Source organism: Mastigoproctus giganteus, chromosome 9 (genome assembly GCF_048544385.1).
Source record: "Mastigoproctus giganteus isolate SK-2022 chromosome 9, ASM4854438v1, whole genome shotgun sequence".
NCBI lineage: Eukaryota > Metazoa > Arthropoda > Arachnida > Uropygi > Thelyphonidae > Mastigoproctus > Mastigoproctus giganteus.
The window spans coordinates 165,927,172-165,947,810 of NC_143583.1; the positions used below are offsets into that span (position 1 = coordinate 165,927,172).

Sequence of the window (20,639 nt, forward strand, 5' to 3'; positions counted from 1 at the left end):
CTTCTAGTACCCTTCTCTCTGAAGTCCATGGAAGGAATGAAGCAGATTATACTGGATATGGTAGGAGTTGATTTACCAAGATTGTCAGTACAAGAGTTTGAAGAAAAGTAAAATGCTATTAAATGGAATTATCTTTACCTGAGGGTAAAATAAAATCAGGAGGTTGTAATAGAGATGGGAGCATAATAGAGTTGCAGTTTGAAACAGAGTTTTGCTGCAAATAACTTTTGCTGCTACTTCTGCTTTGAAAGTTAATCTGGCATGATGTGATTGCATTGGCATCAGAAGGTTTAAAACAATCTAAAGTAATCCAACCGAAAATAAGATTAGAAATCACATGTTATATATATATAGATATGGTTCCTCCATAGCCAGGTGGGTAGGAGCAGCAGTGCATAGCACATGCTTCTTGATTAGACCACCATATACAGAGGATGCGGAGAGGTCAGGGAATTACCACCGCATATCCCAGGAGCAATATGGCCTTAGTTGCTAATGCTCCTGAAAACCAAATAATAAACAAACACACATATTATCCCATTTCACATTCCTGTGATTTGGGTCAACAGAGGCTGAGAATGGTTGAGAGAGGCTACATTGTTATGGCTTTCATGGCCATTCTCATTCATTGGATGAGAACAGCAGATTGGACCATCACCAAATTCTGATGTGATGAGTATAACAGACCACTAGCATTACTTGTGTACTTTGAAGGGTTCTTTATTAAAAATTAAAATCAGATACAGGATAAAAAATGGTATACAACTATATATTTAATATAAAATGAAATACACTGATAAAATTATGATATTAAAAGAAATAAAATATAAAAATATAATTATGTAGTTAAAAGTGGTAAAAGAGTACCAAAGCTTTCAAATGTGACTGACTGAATACTTTGTCAAGAAAGGAATTTTAGCAATGACATGTCTTTAAGTAACACAGCAGGACTATTTCTTGGTATATGTTACTGAAGAATCACAGGAGTCAGCCATCCTCCTCCTCCTGTGCACAGAGACCAGAATTGGCTTGGTGGCATACAGAGCAAAATCATTCATCCTGTCTAAGGATCATGGCCTTGAACATGGGATGAATTTGAACCTCCATCCCTATTAATGATGTGGTGTTCTGATAAAGAAATTCACAAGAACTCTGCCCATTTCTGGTGCCAATATCTTTGTGAATGCTCAATGATAATTGCATTGAATGAAGAAATTTGATAATGAATATCCTCCAAAAAAGTGCCTGGCACAGTAAATTTTCCATAATCACTCAACTTTGTTGCTCTTACATTCTCCCCATATGACCTTTTAAACCTCTGTGCTGACTGACTCCCCTACATAGAATTACTCATAATGCATTGACACTACTGCATACAGTCTCTGGAATGGTAGCCATACACAGGCTTTGTAATATCTTGAAGATATTATAGAGCTTGTAATCTCTTAAAGCTCTGTAATATCCTCAAAATTTGTACTTTTATTCGAGATAGTAAGAATTATGTGTACACCCAGAAAGTAAGGATATTGGCACCAGAAATGGCTTGCGATCATACGAATTTGTTCTTTGGACCACAACACTATTAATAGGGATGGGGAGGGTCTCTATTCATTCCATGTTTGAGGCTATAATCTGGAGGCAGAATGGGTCAAAAATTCTTACCAGGGAAAACAAATAGAATGTATTGGAGGTCAGAGCGTAATATTGAAAATCACACCACCATCTTCCGGCCTACTGCGGCTTCCCCGATAAGTCTTATGTTCCGTCTGCCTCTGCTATGATCATTGAACAGGATCATTTCTTTCATCTAATTTAGTCCCGATCTCCATGCATGTGTGGAGGATGATGATCCCCATGGTCATTCAGTAATATTTACTGAGCTATGATCTTGCTGTTATATTTAAGAATGTACCATCACTGTAAAATTCTTTTTTTTTTTTTTTTCATAAAGAAGGGGGACCACCTTTGAAAGCTTTGGCATTATTTAATTGATAATTGTTTTATTGCTTTTTAACTCTATAGTAGTTATATTTTATTGCTTTTAAACTCTACAGTATTTATATTTTATTGCTTTTAAGTAAATTATTTTATCAATACTAATTTTATTGTTGTATTTCATTTTAAATTAATTATACAGTTTTATCCTTTTTCATCCTTTATATAGTTTTTTATAGTTTTAATTTTTAATTTTTATTAAAGATTTTGTTATATATATATGTTGGTATATTTTTTTGCATTTATTATGACTGGAAGTTATCACCAGCAACCAACAAGATCTATTTGAAGAAGGACTTTGAAGGATTGTTAGTAATAAAAGGTTCAGGGATGTTTTGTGAGCAGTGAGGATTGTTTGGTATTCTAATAGGAAAAGGAACAAGCCATGTGAGATCAATAGTAATGTGAATAGCCATAGCACCTCTACTTGGCTAGGTTCATGTAACTAGAAAACAGAAGCCAGCTGGAGTTGTGAATATTAAAATCAACAAGAAAAATTATCATATCAATGTTACCCAAGTCTGATTGGAGGAAGTTCAGTTTCAAAGAAAGGAAGTCAATGAGTTCCAAGAGATTAGTGGAGTTGGGAGAATAATGGAGGCAGCAGATGAATGTGACAGATTGGGGAAGAGATGTAGTAGTAGTAGTAGTAGTGGCATGTGATGCAAGAAAGCAAATTTATGAGCTTATGCAGCATCGGCCAAAAAAAAAAAAAATCATACCATTCCCTCCAAATGCCCGTCCAGTTCCTCCTTAAATTTATTCAACCTATCAACTTCCACAACGACAGATGGAAGTTTGTTCCAGCAATTAACCACCCGCTGGATAAAGGCAAATTTCCGCACATCTACCCTACATCTGTCTTTTCTTAATTTGAATTTATGCCCCCTTAGGTTCGTAATCGGAACAAGTGGAAGGATCCCATCAGAACCCATTCAAGGCCTTATATACCTCAATCAGATCACTGCGCAGGTGCCTAGTCTCCAGCCACTGCAGTTTGCAGAACTTAAGCCTCTCTTGATAAGAGGATCCCTTCATTCCCCTCACCAATCTTGTTGCCCTTCTCTGTACACGCTCAAGTAAATCTACATCCTTCCTAAAATGAGGCCTCCAGACCTATACGCAGTACTCAAGGCATGGCCTGACCATTGCCTTATACAGAGGGATAATCACCTCCTTTTCCCTGCTAGCAAAATTCCTGTATATCATTGACAAAACCCCATGACCTGCCCTGGCAGCCTGTCTGCATTGCTCAGAAAACTTCATATCTGCCTGCACAATTACTCCCAGGTCTTTTTCATTTTCTACCACCTTAAGTGTAGTACCACACGGTTGGTACGTTTCTCTGGGGTTACTTCTACCCATATGCAGTACTTTGCATTTGTCAAGGTTAAACTTCAGTTGCCACTTCTTAGCCCATCTGCCCAAATTATCTAGATCCTGTTGCAGTAGCACACTGCCATTACTGTCATTAACAACCCTGCCAACCTTTGTATCATCTGCAAACTTCGACACTAAGCCTGATATACCTTCATCAATATCATTGATAAATATACAAAACAACAGTGGACCTAACACCGAACCCTGTGGGACTCCACTAATAACATTAGTTCAAGAAGAGCAGCACCCATTGATTACCACCCTCTGACTTCTCGCACTTAACCATCCTTTTATTCATTGTAGCAACTTACCCTTAATACCATTCTGCTCCAATTTGTACAATAGTCTTCCATGCGCAACAGTGTCAAAAGCTTTCCTGAAATCCAAATATATGATATCAAAATTATTTTTTGCATCCAGTTCCTTTGTAACCAGATCATAATATCCTATCAAATTTGTCAGACAAGACTTTCCCTTAACAAACCCATGATAATGATAATTATTATTCTGTGTCTGAATTATTGCTGCAGTCTTGTCTAGATGATCCTGCAATGCATCTTTAACCAGCGACTCCATTATTTTATCCGGAACAGAAGTTAAACTAACTGGTCTGTAATTACTCGTGTCACCCTTCGATCCCCCTTTGTGAATTGGGGATACATTTGCACATCTCCAGTCCGTGGGAACCTCCCCTGAGTCCAAGGATGCTCTCATAATTATGGCTAAGGGTTTGCTTAGTTGCTTTGCCGCCTCCTTTAATATAACTGGATAGATCCCATCCACCCCGCTTTTCTTATGTTTAACTTCAACAATTTCTCTTCCACTTTGCTCTCAGTTATTACAAGATCATTAAGCACCCTGCTACAATTTGATAACCTTCTGCCATTTTCAAACCTTAATAATTCCTCACGTGTGAATGTAGATGCAAAATACTCATTCAGTTTGTTTGCTATCTGAGCAGGATCATCAACAGTCAAACCATCGATACCAAGTGGACCAATCAAATTCATCCCCTTCCTTTTAGAGTTTATATAAGTAAAGAAATCCTTGCTGTTTTTCTTAGCATCTTTTGCCAATGATTTCTCGTAATCTGCCTTCGCCTGTCAAACCTCCTTTGTGACCTGATTACAGATTAACTTATATCTGCCATAGGCTTCTGAGTCGCTTGATAATTTATATGCATCCCATGCATTTTTCTTATCTGTTACGAGTCTGATTAGTTCATTTGACAACCATTTAGGCCTAAACCTTGAACAATATTTCTTAATAGGTATGAAACTTTTAGTAGGTTCCACGATTAATTCCTTGAATGCTTCCCACTTATAATTTACTGTTGGTAACATCATCAGTTGATCGCACTGTACAGAATTTAAAAACTGTTGGAGACCACTGTACTTGCCTTTACGGAAGCAAAAACCTTTTCCTTTACCCCTGATGGTAATTAAATCTTTAATTAAATCCCACGTCAGTACACTGTGATCACTGCGACCTAGTGGTTCTTTTATCTGCAAATTCCTAATACATGAATGATCACTGCTGATAACCAGATCAAGAGTATTACTTTCTCTGGTTGCCTCTCGAATATGCTGCTGCTGCAGAAAACAATCATCCAATAAATCCACAAAAGTCTGACTAGTGTGTGAGTGCCCAACCCACAAGTTCCAGTCAATATCTGGGAAGTTAAAATCCCCCATTATAAGACATTCCGATTTACTAGCCTACTCTATTTCTCTGTACAATTGTTCATTGTACTCATTCGAGTCATTAGGCCTATAACACACTCCTACTCTAATTTTTGCTTTCGCAGTGCTTATGTCACACCAAACTGACTCAACAGTGCACTGTTCATCTATATCAACTGGATGCACTTCTTTTGATTTTATGTTTTTCTTTATTAACAGCATAACACCCCCTCCCTTCCTATCCTGTCTATCCTTTCTGTACACATTGTACTCTCCAAATTCCAGTTTGGCATTCCTTATATCTATGTGACACCATGTCTCTGATTTCCCAACAATATCCGCCTTTGATATTTTAAGCCAGAGGAGATCAGAAAACAGATTCCAAATTAGAAAAGTTCTAAAAAGGAAAGTCAGAGTGTCCATATGCACAAGTAACACATTTTAAGTGAATGGAATCATAATCTGAATAATTAAGGCAACTGAGAAGAGAAGTAGTTGAGGCAACTGATAATTATTATTCTGACAGAAAAGGCATGTTTGACTTGAGACTGTAAATGGAAATGGACATCATCAAGATCATAACTGAGCCTACATTTGTTTGTGAAACAAATGAGGAACTTTTTATGTTATTTTGATTACTCAGATGTCATCTTTTAAGGGTATCAAAGGATTGTTGTACATGTTGGCATTAACGACATTAACAGTAGGAGATCTCAGGACTTACTTAAAAAAGTAAATAGCAATGTTGAGAAAAGTTGCAAGTTACGGTTAAATTTGAAAGGGTCTGCAATTCTGCATATAAGCAGTAGGAAGGAATACTGGATGAGAGCTTTGTCAATTAATTTGTCCCTGGAGAGATTGTGTAAGTCTCAGGGGTAGAATTTTTCACAGCATGGTCTGTGCTTGTTAGCAGGAGAGACTACTTCTACAGGGATGGGATACACTTAAATAAAAAGGGTGGAAGAATATTTGGTGATACTATCGAGGCAGTGTTAGGTGGCTTGGAAAACTGCTAGTTTGGTGGGGGAGGGGGGTATACACAACCTAAGAAGTTAACAACAGCCACAAGCAGAAGTGAAAGTGATTCTTGCACTACTTCTATTGCAACATGTAACAGCTCAGAAAGCAAGGTACTGGGGATTTCAAGGCCTGTTGTAGGTCATCATGGAACAAGGAAATACGTGGGTTGGTTAGGATAACTAAGAGAAAGAACAGGTTCAAGTATACTTGCACATACACCAGTGCTAGCAGCATTATAAATAAATTTGATGAATTTGAATTGAAGTTATCAAATGCAGACATTGTAGGGATATTAGTGACAGAAGGAGATGATGGGGGGGGAGGGGTTATTCTGTTATTTAAGAAGCACATAAAATTTAAGGCAATGCAATGTTGAATTGCATTGCCTGAGAAAACAAAAATGAGAATAAGAGTGTTATTGGCCAAATGAGTGTGATGAGTACAGTGAACAACCATTCAGAGAAATGGAGTGAGCCAGTAAATCAGAATATCTTATAATGGGGATTTTAATTTTCCAGATATTGGAACATGTAGGTTAGTCACACACACTAGAAATACTTTTATGGATTTATTGGATGGCTGTTTTCTACAGCAGCATGTTAGAGAGGCAACAAGAGAGAGCAATACTGTTGATTTGATTATCAGCAATGTTTCTTCCTGCATTAAAAATCTGCAGATAAAAGAACCACTAGGTGGCAGTGATCACAGAGTATTGATGTAAGATTTACTTAAAGGTGTAACTACCATCAATGGTAAAAGAAAGTGTTTTTGCTTCCCTAAAGGAAACTACAGTGGTCTCAGATGGTTTTTAAATTCGGTAAAGTGATACCAAATAATGATGTTACCAACAAAAAATTCCAAATGAGAAACATTAAGTGAAATAGAGAATCTACTAGGCTTTTCATTCCAACTAACAAATATTGTTCAAGGTTTAGATCTAAATAGATGTCAGATGAACTGTTGAAACATATGGTAGAGAAGAAAAATGCATGAGATTCATATAAACTATAAGGTGATTCAGATGCCTTTGGTAGGTATAAAATAGTCTACAGTCAAGTCACAAAAGTCCCAATTCAAGCCAAGACACTTTACAAGAAGTCTCTGGCAAAGGAAGTCAAGAAAAGCAGCAAAGTCTTATTTACTTATATTAAGAAAAAAACGAAGGGGTTGAATCACATTGGTGCCGATGATACTGATGGTTTAAATGTTGATAACCCAACTCAGGTTACTGATTGGCTGAATAGGTATTTTGTATCTATGCAGTATGATGATACATCTTGATATTTCCTGGACCTTTCCTGGTACATATCATTATGTATCTTATGTATTAAGTTATTATGCATTAATTGCTGAACCTTGTGGTAGAAAATCAACTTGAATTACTTCTGCTTTCCAGGTGACATTGAGTATCGTTAGCAGTGATAGCTGTGTCTTGAATTTTTTTGTGTTGTGGGCAGTCTTTATGATACAATTCAATGTTGAACTGTTTTGGCTTAGGAGCGAAAGTGATGCACCTGTATTTTATCACAAGCCGGTATTTGTTGCATGTTGGCATCTACCTCTAATTCAAGCCATTACAAATGTTGAGTATACATTACAGTGTTGTGCTTCATCTTTTGACACCAAATTTCACACACTTTTCTGAATTGCAAGTGTTAATGCATGCTTCAACATTTATACACAATTTTCATTCAATATCAATTGCTTTATTGTATCTGCTTTTCAAGATGAATTCCTCCACATTCCTATTTGTGTCAGTGACAGCATTTGACTGACCACAAGCAAGCAGTCATTTTATGCATTCTTCTGAAACCTTGGTGCACTAGTAATACAAACTTGTGCATGATACTATACTGTGCACATAAGCTTTTTAGAATTTTAGAAGGTTTTTCTCTCTCTTCCTACACGAGATATTTGAAAGCATCTCTGTTGTAAGATTAATACAATGATTTGCTCATTCAGTGAATGGCATTACTGCATAAGTGACTTTGCATGCACACAATGTGTGACTATCTGTTATTAAGTTTCAGATTACAACTAAATTTTGTTGTTACATTTTACATAGCAACTTGACACACAAAATGACAGGGCCTTACACTATCTTGTATAAAGTTCAGATACTAGGAGTATGAGTATGAGCATAAGACACAATCTGACAGCAGTATTGCCTACCAGGAAAATGATTTTGCGATATTGGTGTTAACCTCAAAAAAATTTGAGGTCCAAAATTTTTTAGTCCAAGTCAGCCTTGAACCACCATCTTAATCTGAATGACAGTTAATGACTTAAAATGAAGGTCAGGATAGGGCGTAGCCCATTCCCCATATTAGTTATTCTGAAGTTTTAGCCTGTGAACACATACTTGTATAGAGATAGTAGATAATGCATGATTGTAATGTTATGATCAAAGTAGTTTTTGGCCAGATTCTGTTCCCCTTATTCAGAAATGATGGTATAGTGGTTTTAACAATTGTCCCCTTGAAAGGTCTGACTTCAAATTTCTTCAGAGACTAGAGAAATTTCTGTTCTCTTTGATCATGGCCATAGTCAATCTCAGCTGAAAGGAGTAGGGTTTTTCATGCTGAACAACATGAAACTCAGCCTGTGAATACACACTTCTACATCCATAATATACACAGCACAATACAGCGTGAAATGCTAATGCACTGTATAAATGCTAACAAATAACAATAGTTACCTCTCCCTAGTAAAAAAAAGTAGTCTAATAAGAGAATTTGGTTAGGGTCCTAGAAATATTTTTATAATATTGAAATGGTCACTACAACAGTATTTGTTATGATGGGGTTTTACTGTATAATTATATATTTTAATGCACATGTGAGAAATTGGATATACTAACATTACATGAATGAAAAAATGATTTTATTCTGTTTCTGAATTTAGAAGCATTGTATAGAATCCATTCATACATTTTGGATAGATACATCCTTCTTCAGGTGAAATTAGAGCAAATCACAAATAATTACAACTGACTGTGTGGCAACTGATAATTCTAGTACATAAGTTTAGCAGTGGTGTGCTATGATTTGTGTGTCATTCGAAACTCAAAGTTGGTAGTAAGCCACTGTCAGTTGCAGTTATGTAATTACTTGATGAATTGTTTTTATTTCTGCTAATGTTCATTTTAAGTACTAGGTGGTGTTTGTGTAGCTTATCTGACATGTCTAAATTTAATGATAGTCATTAAATGTCACAATAAATTATATGAAATTTTTTATTAATTTCATGAAAATTGTAATTTTGATATTTGCACAACTGTTAATTAATAATACTGAAACTGAATATTTCACTAGAGTAGAACTAAAAATAAAATGTTAATTGTTATTTTTAAGTTTTTTTTTTTTTTTTTAAATAGTAAATTTCATATTTTTTATAAAAAGCTGTATGAGATAATTGTATGGTAAAATTGTTTCCTGTCTTATGAGTAGTTTACCTGTGGTTCAACCACACATTTGTGTGGCTGAACCACAGGTAAACAAACTTGTAGCATTTATATAATGCTACTTGTTGTAATTTGCATACTGTTTAATGATGTTTATTATTTATTCTTCTGTTTTAAACAGTTAGACATATTTAGTGTATACAATTATTTAAAGACATTGGATGCAATGCATCTTTGGCCCTGACACAGAAGGGGAGAGCCCAAAATGTTTTCTTAATGGTTGTAACATAGTTATAGCACAAGAAAGGAGAGTTCCTCAAAACCAACCATGTCCCTCATTACATGTCATTGCACAGCCTTGTTTAAATATTGGATTTCAGAATGAATGAACAAAATCACATTGATACGAGACGAGTTTCATTATAACAGTGTCCCAACTTTGTTTCTGAAGATGTGGTCAGCATAATTTACATAGAAATTCTCAGAGAAACTCGAGAAGCCACCCAATATGTTATAGATTTAAATGATCTTTAGAGAAGAGTGAGGAAATCTATCTCCACATGTACTGTTTTCAAAATTCATTGGGTAATTTTTCCCCTAACGTGTGTGCTCCCAGGTTAATATTAATTTTCAAACCCAAAAATTTTTTTTTTCCCCTTATTGAACTCTTCTTAAAGAATAACCAAATGTTGATTGTATAACAAAGATCATTTTAATAATTTTTTTTTTTTAAATGGAGAGTATCCAAACCATCTTGCATTCACTAGCCAACTAATATGAAATACTCTCGTTGTGTGAATGAATTTGTGAAATCACTGAAATGGCTACCATCTTATTAAGAAATGAGGCTAGTTACTTACTCCAGCAACTTTCTTATCTTTTAAACCTGCATAAACAAGGATTTAAGGAACCAGTGGTGGCTGTTTGAGTTGTCTGTATTTGCAAAACAGGGCTTGTTGTTGTCAAGTAAGGTGATATAGTAAGGTGTAAAGTGTGTTTAGGGTCAAACGGCACCAGGGGTTCCCCCCATCTCCATGTAGTTTACATTGTGGTGTGATATAGTTACCGGTAAAGGCCAGAGATTTAAAAGTATATGGATCTTGAGGTGTGTGATGTTGTTGTACCATTGTTCTTCTGGCCATTTAGCCCCCAGACCCCTGCTGAGGCCCAACGTTGCCCACACTTCGCCCCATGGAGGCAGACCAGGTACCCAGTAGTTGTAGTGTACTCTGGCAGGTCCTGCCACCTAGTTTCCTGAGATTTCAGTGGCTAGGACCTTTAAAAAAAAAAAAAAAAATTACATTTGCGTGGGTTGAATGCTAGATTGAAAGACCGAAATGTGGGAAACTTAATTTGGAACTATTAAATTTTGGCCTGTGGGGTATACGCTGGCGAGCAGATAGAGAGGGTGATAGTATCATCAACAAAATATGTAGAGGATTGCAAACTTCTCTCAGCCAGTAGGAGAAGGTCATTAATGTATGGAAGTAAAAGAGTGGCTAATCGAAATTTTGGGAACTTAGCATTAGTTGAGAAGTTAGAAGTTGCCATTTACTGTCATCATAATGAGCAGTAGCAGTCACAAAGGCAAACTTTTCATTAAACAAATTTAATTTTTTATTATCTGCTTCCTGTATAAATTTGTGAAAATTTATACAAGATCAAGCAGTATAACTTGAATTTTGACAGTGCTGAATAAAAACATTTGATATTAGAACTTTAATTTTTAGTACACTATCATATTTTTTCTGATACATATTCCAAGGTAAGTATGAAATACTAATAAAACATGAACATTTAGTAGTATATTACCCATTTTTATCAGTTTTGATCCAAAAAATCAAAACTGGTAAAATTTTTTGGGATAAAACATGGATTTCAAGGTTGTTAAATAATAAAGTTGCTGAACACATACAGTTGCATGTATCTCTATTTACATTTTTGCAGGAAGAACATATAATTTAGTTAATGTGTATACCTGTTGTGAAGGTCACACTAATTGATTAAAGATGTTTGAGGTGTCCCTCTTTTATAAACATGCTTGAACCCAGTAACATGATTTTTGGCAACATGGTTAGGCATATTGTAGGGATTCTTGGCAGTTCAGCAGTAATTTCCATTAGTCCTTGGGTTGAATGTAAATTGTTCACAAATGTTTGCCTAACATATCCTCCATAGGGGAAAAAAAAAATCAGTTCAGGTTAGTTCTTCGGACCTTGGTGGCCAGAGTCCTTTAGAATAATGCCGTTTTCAGTGACTACAGTGTTATGACTACAGATGTTTGTTGGTTATACAGCCATTCTAACAAAATTTCTTTGAATTTAAGCATGCAAGTTGGACTGCATAGTTTGAATGAACATCAAGGGGATGATCTGGTTGAGGTGTATAAGGTACTTGAAGGGTTAAGTAATATGAATGACAAGATTTGTTCTCCCTCATAGGTGAGACAAGAACCACCCAAGGCACAAATGTAAAATTTCAGGGAATAACAGAAGAGTGAGTCTCATGAAGCATAGGTCAATTTTATGAGATTGTTGATTACTGGAATAATTTGCCTCTGAACTTGGAAAAGTTAGTGAATCTGCTAATTTAAAAGTAGAATTCAATGGTTACCTTCTTGGAATGGGAATGGTATGAATATTCAGATTTTTTTTTTTTTTTTTTTGCTGATATATAAAAAGTCAGCTTATTTTCATCATTTGACCTTACTAATGTCAACTTCGATGTTTTGAAATGTGTCTATATTCCTATCAAACTTCAGAAAAGAGTTGAGTTTTGAAATATTGCTCTGTAATTAAACATCTCTCTCTCTCACTCTCTCTTTCTCTTGTAGGGACACTGAAAATGACACTTGGTATGTGAATGGCATTACTGCACATGACTTTCATGCACATGGTGTGCTGCTATCTGTTATTAAACTTGAGATCTGTTTGTCGACTGAATTATGTTTGTCCCCCACAAGTATAACTGGAGATATATGCAATTGTATAGGCTCCATGACCTGAAAAACCCTGTATACTACATTTCACATCATGGCTTCAGTGGACAGATAGTATAAATATTACTTGTACAATGATTGCCATTATTAGCCAGATTAATAATATGCGTGCTACTAGAATTTGTACTCTTGATAGATGATAGTAGTTGTTTACACTAGTAGTTCGAGCCCATCACCACCAAATACGGAGGATGCGGAAAGGTCAGGGAATGACCACCGCATATCCTGGAGCAATGTGGCCTTAGTTGCTAATGCTCCTAAAAAACCAAATAACTAACTAACTGTTTATACTAGTAAGCAAAGTTGGATGATAGTAATTGTGTATACTAGTAAGCAAAGCTAATCTAATAAGTGCTTAAGAAATAAGAACTCCTACTTTGGAGCATAACTGAGTGTAGCTATTCATGTTTTAAAAAGATATGAAAAAGTAGAATGTAGGAACTAAATTCAAATTGTATACTAAGAATTTTTGGCTTGGCTGCCCGTATAGTATATCATCTTCTTTTTAGATAAGTGTTTTACTTTCATATGTTGTGCAAAATTTGGTGACTAATATAATTGTAAATCTTTCATATTTTTATAGCTGAGTCTGTATAGTGAAGATTTCATATAAATATCTAAAGTAAAAATTTAATATATATGTATACATATTAAAAAAGTTTTACTCATTTGTTACTTTCAACACTTGATACATTTAATTATCTCTCTTCTTAATTTTAAACCTTCATTAATTCACTTGTGTATGAGTGTGAGTGTTAATTTGCAAAATATATTTCATTTTGTTTTCAATTTGCAATGTTTATTACTGTACATGTAGTTGAAGTTATTTTATGTAACAGTTTCAGCCATACTATGTCTTAAGTTAATTTTTTTTAACTTTGCAGCATGTAGTAGCACAACTTCGTTTTGCTCGCAGAAGCAGAATGGTGCATTTATAATTATTTTTTGGGAAATGTAAAATATGGGCTTGAATAACAACATCTCACATGCATGCAAAAATATTTGGAGCATTGGAGATGTTATATTTTTAGTTTCAATACTTATACAGACTTCACAGCCATTTAAAATCTAAACAAAAATAAATGTATTCATTTTAAAAAAAAATTATAGAAAATAAAGCATTTATTAATCTTCAAAGTTCAAAATTTGAAGATTAAAGTATTTTTTTTTTTTGTATAGATAATAATAGCATTTAAAATTTTAAAAAAAGTGCACTTTATCTCTGACTTTTAATTACAGCAAAATGATAGATCTCTTTAGATGAATTTTTTGTGTCTAGTGTTTTATTCTATTATATGAAATTACAATTACTGTTGCTTCTTTCATATTCCATTGTGTAATATGTCATAAGTTTTTATATTTTTTTTTTCTGGTGATCAGCCAGAAAGTTTTATAAATGTTATTATTAGTGGTGATTTGAGATTTTTTATTATTTTGCAAATTTTGTAATAGTTGTCTTTTTTCCATTTTTAATGAAAATGACTGTGAAGCTGTCTAAGTTACCTAGACCCATTTCATGCAAAAATACTAATGGATCAAAAGCATGATCACATAGCAAATATAAAGCATGAGGACATTGATAATAATGATGATGCTATTAGTTTTCTGTTGTTATTAATGTCTCTTGTCATTCCCATGCCATTGTGTTTATTTTATTGTTATAATCACCTTTCCATTTACTTTATTATTAGGCATTGTTTTGAAGATATATTTTTAGTGTTATGCAGTTTATTTACTATAAAAATATATTTAACTAAAGAATGTTTTTCGTTTTCCTTATGCATTTTAATTAGTACTTAAGTTTATCTGAATGCAAAAAAATATATGTGTACAGCAGGTTTTTCTTTTAGAAATTTTATCTTTTGTTGCTTGAGTAAGGTATGAATTAATTGTGCCTTTTTCAAGATTAGTCTTAATTGAGACTGAATTGCACATTATTTAATATTACAGAGAATACACACTTTTAAAATGAAATTTAAATATAAGTGCACATAGTTTTTCAGTGCCTACTCTGTTTTTTTTTTTTTTTTTTTTTTTTTTTTCTCCTCCTTTCTTTTTGCCATTTTAAGGTGGAGATGAAAAGGAACCTTTTTGCAATTTAAATTTTTTTAAATTTATTGTTTTATTTTTGTTTCATTAACTTATGCACATTCACACACACGTGTGTGTGTGTGTGTGTGTGTGTGTGTGTGTGTGTGTGTGTGTGTGTGTGTGTGTGTGTGTGTGTGTGTGTGTGTGTGTGTGTGTGTGTGAATTAATGAAAGTAAATAAACTGCATTTCATAAGAACTAGAATTTTTGTATAGGCTGTTTTTTTTTTATTTATTATTATTATTTTTTTTTATTTTCAATCCTCCTTTTTTTTTGGCTCTCTCTCTCTCTTTACTTATTTTTCTTTCACAGATTTTTACTTCTTATTTTAGTTTACCTGTTTCCTCTGCCCTTCCTCCCAACTACACCTGTGTGTGGCATTGTATTAATGCAGTGATTTGTGAGCAACTTAAGCTCTGACTAGTCTTGTGTTTCACCCTAGTTTTACAAACAAAACGACATGTTCAAGAACACTCTGCACTACATGAATGCGGCCTTCACTGCACTCTTTACCCTTGAATGCTCGCTCAAGCTGGCTGCATTTGGAGTCAGGGTAAGGATGGGGAGTTTATGCATTTTTATAAAAACCTTTTGGATTATCTTTGTCTTCAGAGTGATAGGGGTTATGAACTTAATTAGCTATATTAAATTTAAAATAGTTTCCAAAAATCCTATTTATTAGTAATCTATTTCATGGGTTTTGTTATTTTTATGAGGACAAAGGATTTCAAAGGGTTGAAGGTAACAAATTATATCCTTACTTTAATTAAAAAAAAAAAAAAAAAAAAAAAAAAGAGTTGGCTTTGGATTGGAAAGAGTGAAATAAATGCTTGCATGTTTACATTTAAAGGCAATGCCCAAGTAAAAAAAAAAAAAAAAAGTGATTTGCCATTTGTGTTTGCAGATTAATACATATTATATTTTTGTTTAAAATAACCAAATTAAATTATCAGACCATTAGTAAATAGCCTTTCCAATCCTGCCCCCACCTGAACCTTGACCAGACTTATAGTGCCATTTGCTGCATGTGACATGCATCAGCATTTTTAACTGAGGGAAGTGGGAAGTCATTGATGATTATGCTTGCTGTTCTGCTTTAGCAAAGTGGATGTATCAAGAACTGGGCTTGATATAAGAATTTTCCTGACTTATATAGCCCAAAACAGTTTGTATGAATTGAGAAGTATGAAGCATCAGTGTCATCAGTGATATAAGCAACCGGCAGTACAGAAAAAGAAAGAAAGAACAACCAAACTGTGGTGATGCCTGTGCTTTATTTAGAAAGGAAAAGGAAAAAAAAAGTTCATGTTAACCTTCCTGTTTTGTTCATTACTGCCTGAAGAAAAAAAAAAAAAAATGCATGATAATCATATGTCTGCTTGTTTGTCTTGCCTGACTGAATAATCATATTATATGGTACTTGTGCAATGGAAAATAGAGCATTGGTTGCTTTCAGTTACTGGTGTTTATATGTATGCGTATGTGTGTATGTAAAAAAAAATGCATGTCACTCTAGATATAAGAAAATGCAATTTCTTTAAAATGATATTGCTAAAATTTAAGAGAATGATTGAGAATGCTGTTGTACTTTTTTTTCTTTGTGTTTTATATGCAAACACTTGTGGTTATATTAATTATATTTATCTAAGACTGATATGAAAAACCCATTTTTTTTTTTTTTTTTTTTTTTTTTCCCTGAAATGAAAAGTATTAAAAATGGAGATGAGCATTTTTCTATTTCTGAGTTTGTAAGCTGTAGTTTTTTAATATTCTAATACCGAACATTGTGGGGCCATTCTCTTTGGCCTGCAGTGTTAGGTAGCTATCCCTGCTTGAATTGAGATGTATGCAACTGATCCTTAGACCCAGTTTGTTTTTTTTTTTATCTGTGTTTTGTTTCTATTATTCAATTCCTGCCACCTTGTTTTCTTATTTCTCCTCCTGTCCACCATGGCGCTGTAGTACCACCAAGCCAGTCCTTTGTACCTAGACATTTTAAGCTACATGAATGAGGCATTCACCACACTATTCCTGCTAGAATGTATTCTGAAGCTCATGGCTTACGGATGCAAGGTTTGATCCTTTTTTCTTTCTTTTTTCTCTATATTATATTTAAATATAATTTAAATGAACCCATTATAATAACATTGTCTTATATGTGTATGTATTTCTTCTTTTATCTCTTTATGTATTGTATTTTGACATCTTTTCTATATTTTATGGCTTGGACTTCATATTCACCATTTATTCTTCAATTTAATTTTAAAATATAAAATGTGTTAATAATTCATATTGAATTGCTAAGCACTTTCAAATTCTATCTTTCAGAAGTGCCATAATTAATATATGCTTTAAATTTTATTAATTTTTAATATTCTCTTACGGATTAAACAGGATAATTTCAAAAAATATTCCCTATTGCAAAATTTATTGCAAATGAACCAATAACAGTACACTAAAAAACAAGTTACATTTTAGAAAGATGAACTTTAAAAATTTTAAAAGTTTTCTTTTCAAAAAGTTTTGGTATATTCAATACATTTGTGGGTCTTAACTCTCTGATTTTTTTTGTATATCTGATAACATATTATGCTAAACTCTTGCAATTGCCTCATGTCTCCTTTGCTTTAATTTATCTGTAGTTGCTGGCAGAGTGCTAATTTTTCGCAGTGTATCCTCATGTATCTTTTGCTTTAAAATATCTATAGTTGCTGGCAGAGTGCTTATTTTTCACAGTATTCCGAGAGAAAAAAGTTGTGTGGGGGGGGGGGAAGAAGCATGTATGTTCAAGGTAAATAAGCTGCCAAGGAATGAACTGTGAAAATTTCATGGTACAGCATTTTGTGAAAGCAAGCAACTTCAGGTTTTGTCGTGTAGTTTTGGGACATTGACCACAATGCTATCCTATCCTATCAAGACAATTAATACCAGTGACTATTCACGTAAAACAAATATTTAGAAAGTAGCCAAGTTTTATTATGGTATGGTTACATTTACCTTAGGTTAGGTAAATGCAACTAAATGGTAAATGTAACTTGCTTTTTATAGATTGAATTACCACAGTAAAGTTTGAAATTACCATGTTCTTTTTCATGGTTTTTTACGCTTATATTTTCTTTCAAAAAATTATGGAATTAAAAATTATTTCAGCAAATTTCTTGGGATCGGGAAAATTTGTATTATTAAACTTGTTTCAAATGTTTATATAATAGCAATTTAATTGCCTTATATTAGCAATGGCTGATATGACTGCTATACAAGAATGCTTATGTAACGATATGTAGATTTATATAAAACAAGAGAAGATCTAACATCAAATGAAATTTTTATTATTTGAGTAATTATTTGTACTTCATTATCTGGCAGAGTTCATACAGATCTGTAGTATAGAAGTAATGTTATGCACAATAACTGCACATAGCATTATGTGAGCTACTGACAAAGTGATAAACATTAAATTGACTGACATGTGTGTCTAACAGACCATAACATCGCAGACTTGTATTTCTAAACTAGGGACCCCATTTAATATGTTATAATTTAAAGGAAATATTGTTGTATAAGAAAATCAAGCTATTATATTTGGAGGTGTCTCTGCAAGTGGAAGTGATAATTTTACGATAATCGGTAAGTTGTAAATAGTTATACATTTACCTCAGTTATTTCTTATCCATCGCTCAGCTGATTTGTTGAGATGCCTCTTAAGGGTGGTCCAAAAGCAATGAACAAGTAGTGTAGTTTGTATGAATTAGAAAAGAAAGGAAAGCAGTCAAATTATTTTTTCAGAAATTAATAATTGAGATGCATAAATCAGTGCTGTGATTATATAGTATTAGTAGAACTCTATTGTTTTCTTTGGGCTTCACAAATATTTCAAAGTGATGAATATACTGATAAAAATTTTATTTTTGCATCCATCCTAATTTATTGGCTGTTCCACCATTACCCACCAGGCCAGTAATAAAATGGATGAGAAAATTTTTTCTCAGAGAAATAAATTTAGCTGGAATTAAATTTCCCACAGGATTAACAGTCCAGCATATACACTGTCCTTGAGGTTGTCACAGACATTCTCTGAGATATGCCAGATGTACTTGCTACCTGGGAGTCTAAAATACTGATGGAACTGATATTCGGATGACACTTAAGTCAAGTGGACTCAATTTCAGCAAAGTCTGGCGGCCTGTGACAGCGAAATTCTCTGTTTACACCTTCACGATGGTGGGACTGTTGGTAATCCTGGGTATAACCCCCATGCACAATCACACTGTGGGTGACCACCCTGGTGTGAACAAACATAAGCAGGGGTTGAGGTGTGGCACCCACACCACATGGAGGAATGCCATCCCTCTGTGTTTCCAGGCAGTACTAAGTGGTAGATAATTCTCATCAACCGGTGCAATACCACCACTTTACTTATTGGAAGCTTGAAATGGTGCAACCCATGTTAAGTCTCCAGAGCTAAGTTCCGGTTAACCCTTCCCATCTCTTCCAACATGCAGTATGACTGATGACTTTTGAGGTTATGATGGACATCATGACAAGATCCACTCTTCCTTACATTTCGAGGATACAGCTCTAAAACGGTGTTCGCAGGCCGGCCACTAGTTAGTACACCAGACCTAACTTATTGGTAACTCTCTAGGATTCTTCTGGATCAGCTAGTGTATAATCTTGCAACCTCTACTCTGCCAGATAGTGACTGGAAGGAGTCCGAGTAATGTGTATGAAGGGGGCATTGTCGAAGCCACATTTTGTCAAGGATCTTGTTATATTCTTACCATGTGTATGTCATACACAAAAATTTCGTTACTTCATACAGAATGGGCGTCTCCATAGCCAGGTGGGCAGGAGCAGTAGTGCATAGCACATGCTTCATGATTAGACCGGGGTTCGAGCCCGTGACCACCAAATACGGAGGATGCGGAAAGGTCAGGGAATGACCACTGCATATCCCCTGAGCAATATAGCCTTAGTTGCTAATGCTCCTAAAGACAAACCAAATAACAAATAATAATAATAACCTCCCACCATTCCCAACACGCTCCATTCAATGCCTCCTGTGGTCTTCCGTCAAAAGGATGTCAGAAGGATTTTGATGAAACTTGACTCAGAAAGCTTCTGGTCCTGATAGTATTTCTCCACTTGTTCTCAAAACTTGTGCTCCTGAACTTACTCCTGTTCTTTGCTGCCTTTTTTCACTTTCTTATTCCAAAGGTGTTTTTCCTTCTGCTTGGAAATTTGCATATCCAGCCAATTCCTAAAAAGGGTGACAAATCCATCCCATCCAATTATCGTCCCATTGCAATTGTTTCTACTCTTTCTAAAGTAATGGAGAAATCAATTAACTGCCTAGAAACCTTCCATCTGATCAACAATCACTAGTGTGGATTCTGTCAGTGTCGATCCACTAGTGATATTCTGGCTTATGTTACCCATTTATGGACAAATTCAATGGAAACGTTTGGTGAAACACAAGTAGTTGCTGTTTACATCTCAAAGGCTTTCGATTATGTTTGGCATAATGGTCTTCTAAACAAGCTTTCATCTTTTGGTTTGCCAACTGCTTTTTGTAATTGGTTATCCAGTTTTCTCTCTGATCGCTCACTGAAGGTGATGGTAGATGGCTCTCTGTCTTCTTACTTCTCCACTAATGCTGGTGTTCCCCAAGGTTCAGTTCTTTTACCCACTCCTTTCCTCTTGTATATTAATGACCTTCTTTCATTGACTTGCAATCCTATCCATAGTTTTGCCGATGATAGCACATTGCATTCCACTTTCCAGTTTAAGAAATCTTGTCCTGCTCAATCAGCTTCAACTTCTGGAATATCCACTACCAATTCCTTAAATGCCGATCTCCAGTTAATTCTGCAGTGGGGCAAAGACAACTTAGTTGATTTCAATCCTTCTAAAACTCAGTCTTGTCTTATATCTCGCAAAAAAGGATTCTTCTGCTCCTGTGCTTATCTTTGGTGACACTCAGATTTCTAGGCAGGATGATATATCTCTTTGGGGATTATCCTGGCTTCTAATCTCTCTCTTGGCACAAGCACATTACAAATATTGCTTCC

The 20,639-nt window shown here is 34.6% G+C and overlaps 1 protein-coding gene across 1 annotated transcript in view; it reads left to right on the forward strand.

Annotated features, from left to right (window-relative positions):
• LOC150080869 (voltage-dependent calcium channel type A subunit alpha-1-like) overlaps positions 1-20,639 on the forward strand; it is a 1,489,217-nt gene that overhangs the window by 826,068 nt on the left and 642,510 nt on the right. Inside the window, exon 30 of the mRNA XM_090381686.1 lies at positions 16,531-16,641. Within this exon, the coding sequence (XP_090237812.1) occupies positions 16,531-16,641 (111 nt within the window). The remainder of the gene's footprint in view (positions 1-16,530; positions 16,642-20,639) is intronic.